This window comes from Berghia stephanieae, chromosome 13, assembly GCF_034508935.2.
Source record: "Berghia stephanieae isolate SIO BIC M18660-M18661 chromosome 13, UCSD_Bste_1.3, whole genome shotgun sequence".
Taxonomy (NCBI): domain Eukaryota; kingdom Metazoa; phylum Mollusca; class Gastropoda; order Nudibranchia; family Aeolidiidae; genus Berghia; species Berghia stephanieae.
The window spans coordinates 35,833,947-35,836,446 of NC_088372.1; the positions used below are offsets into that span (position 1 = coordinate 35,833,947).

At 40.7% G+C, this 2,500-nt stretch overlaps 1 protein-coding gene across 1 annotated transcript in view; it reads left to right on the forward strand.

Moving 5' to 3' along the window:
* Positions 1 to 1,190, forward strand: part of LOC144958784 (uncharacterized) — a 4,971-nt gene extending 3,781 nt beyond the window's left edge. The window contains exon 3 of the mRNA XM_078890988.1: positions 949 to 1,190. Within this exon, the coding sequence (XP_078747114.1) occupies positions 949 to 1,117 (169 nt within the window). The 3' untranslated portion in view covers positions 1,118 to 1,190. The remainder of the gene's footprint in view (positions 1 to 948) is intronic.
* Positions 1,191 to 2,500: the final 1,310 nt, after the last annotated feature.

Here is a 2,500-nt window from a genome sequence, read left to right on the forward strand (position 1 = left end):
CTACTACTACTCATACTACGACTACTACCACTACTACTAATGGTGATGATGATGATGATGATGATGATGACGACGACGACGACGATGATGATGATGATTATGATGATGATGATGATGATGATGATGATGATGATGATGATGATGATGATAATGATAATAATAATATTAATAATAATAATAATATATTAATAATAATAATAATAATAATAATAATAATAATAATAATAATAATAATAATAATAATAATAATAATAATAATAATAATTATAATGCTACACTTTTATTTTTTCGAGCTTCAAGCAGCAACATTTGCATCAATGCTGTTTTTTAAAGGTAGTTTTGCTGCCCAAAATTATGTACATAAATCTAATAATATGAGCTCATTGGTTTTGGGTCTTCGTTTAAAAATTAAGTCTGTGTTGGGTAGGTATGGCAATAGAAAAAAAAAAGTTGTGACATCAAACCCTCTTCTCTTTTGGTTCCTAAATCGTTGGAAGTGTGTATGCAATCAGTCTTTTGGAATACTAATAATGAATAGGTTACATAAAGATGGCATAACGGCTCTAGTAGCAGGATGTAGAGGCAGATTCTTAGGATTACAGGACGTGAAAGAGGGGGCATGGATTATCTTTATTGAGGACCAGCATAAATTTAGGCCAGAAAATAGGATACCATCACTCAGAAACCAGAAGATGAACTACACAAGGTGTGTATCCAGTCCTCCGGAAGAGCGGTTTTACACTTCCAATGAAATAGGAACTTGTTATTTGAGATCACACTTTTCTTTCCTATTCAGGTAAAACCATGAAAATGATCCATACGGAGAGTTAAAATGTGACGTCAACAGGAGCAGCTGCCGTCTTTTTAAAAATGTATTTATTATTTTTTTTCTCTTCCACTCCTGCCCCTCTGCCCTCTCCCCGCTCCCCTTCCATAACCCCACCAAAGGCGTATCGGCGAAGCTTGCTCGGGGGCGAATGCAGTCAACGGTTACTGTAGTTGTCAACCCGAATCGAGATGTGAATTTGTACCAGATGAGGAGGAAGAAATTGAAGAACCCATTGCCAAAAGAAGTTCTGGATTAGTGTTTGGTGGAGACTATAAGTGCGTTGCATAAGGTATATACGCTTACGGTTACTGATGACAAAACAACGACCCCTGTTTGAAATAAATCGTCTCTTGAAAGCTTATTTAACGCCTTGTCTCTCTTTGTATGAGATTGAATTAACCAGTTAACTGCTGTACGATAGGAAAACACGTAATAAATAATTTGGCCAGAAAACTTATCCTTCAAATGTTTGATCGATTAAAATGGCTCTCGTCTTGTCAAAACCTATCAAACTTGGGACTTAGCGAAGTCCTCCTTAAAGTCCCAGGTTTTGAAAGTTTTTGGCAAGACGAACGTCATTTGAATCGATTGATATTTGAAGGATGAGTTTTATGGCCAAATTTTTAAATCCATGTTTTTTTCCAGACTACGGCAGTTAACTGGTTAAATGTGACCATTCGCAAAAATTGCAGTAATATGTCGGAATGGACTCTGAGTAAGGTGACTGGATGGGGTTCATGACCTCCCATAGTGGCAGGGCTGGGGGGTTCCTGACCTCCCATAGTGGGCAGGGCTGGGTGGGTTCCTGACCTCATAGTGGCAGGCTGGTGGGTTCTGACTGCATGTAGGCAGGGCTGGGTGGGTTTCTGACCTCCCATAGTGGGAAGGGCTGGGTGGGTTCCTGACCTCCCATAGTGGGCAGGGCTGGGTGGGGCTGTAATCCAGGATAGGCCTGCTTCCCTTTTTTTCTTTTCCCATGGTCCTTTGCCAGGTCTCTTTGGGTCTCCCCCGCTTTCTCTTCCCACCTGCTGTCCAAAAAACAGGGCTGTCTTGGGAAGTGACCCTTTTTCCATTCTGGCCACATGACCCAGCCATTGCCATGTTTTTTTTTAGCGTGGTTTTCAATGTGACTGCAGTCAGCTTTCTCCCTAATTGATCGATTTAAATGACCCTCATTTTAGAAAAAAAAAACCTCTCAAACCAATGGGACTTTAAGGAAATCCTCGCGAGGTCCCAGGTTTGAGCGTTTTTACCAAGATGAGGCTCATTTAGATCAATCGACATTTGAAGGACGAGTTTTCTGGCCAAAATTTTTAATACGTTTTTTTTTACAGAATCCGACAGTTAACTGGTTGCAGGGGAAGTTTTGAGTTCACGGGCAATTTTCTCTGGATGCGCCTCTTGTAAGTGGCGACAAATGAGCAGGAATTTCCAAAACTGAGTCTGTTATCGAGCGAAAACAACAGTGTGTTAAGTGTTCTTTGACGTCACTTGTTCCCATCTCTCCTCGTAGAGAATAGGGTCGTGTACTCGTCTTCTCCAGGCTATCCAGTCGGCTACAGCAGTACCGGTCTTCTTCAAGGATGCAAATCCCATTTTACTTCTTCTCTGAGTGGATTTCCTGACCTCCCATAGTGGGCAGGGAGGTCAATTACTGTGTCTTCTATATCA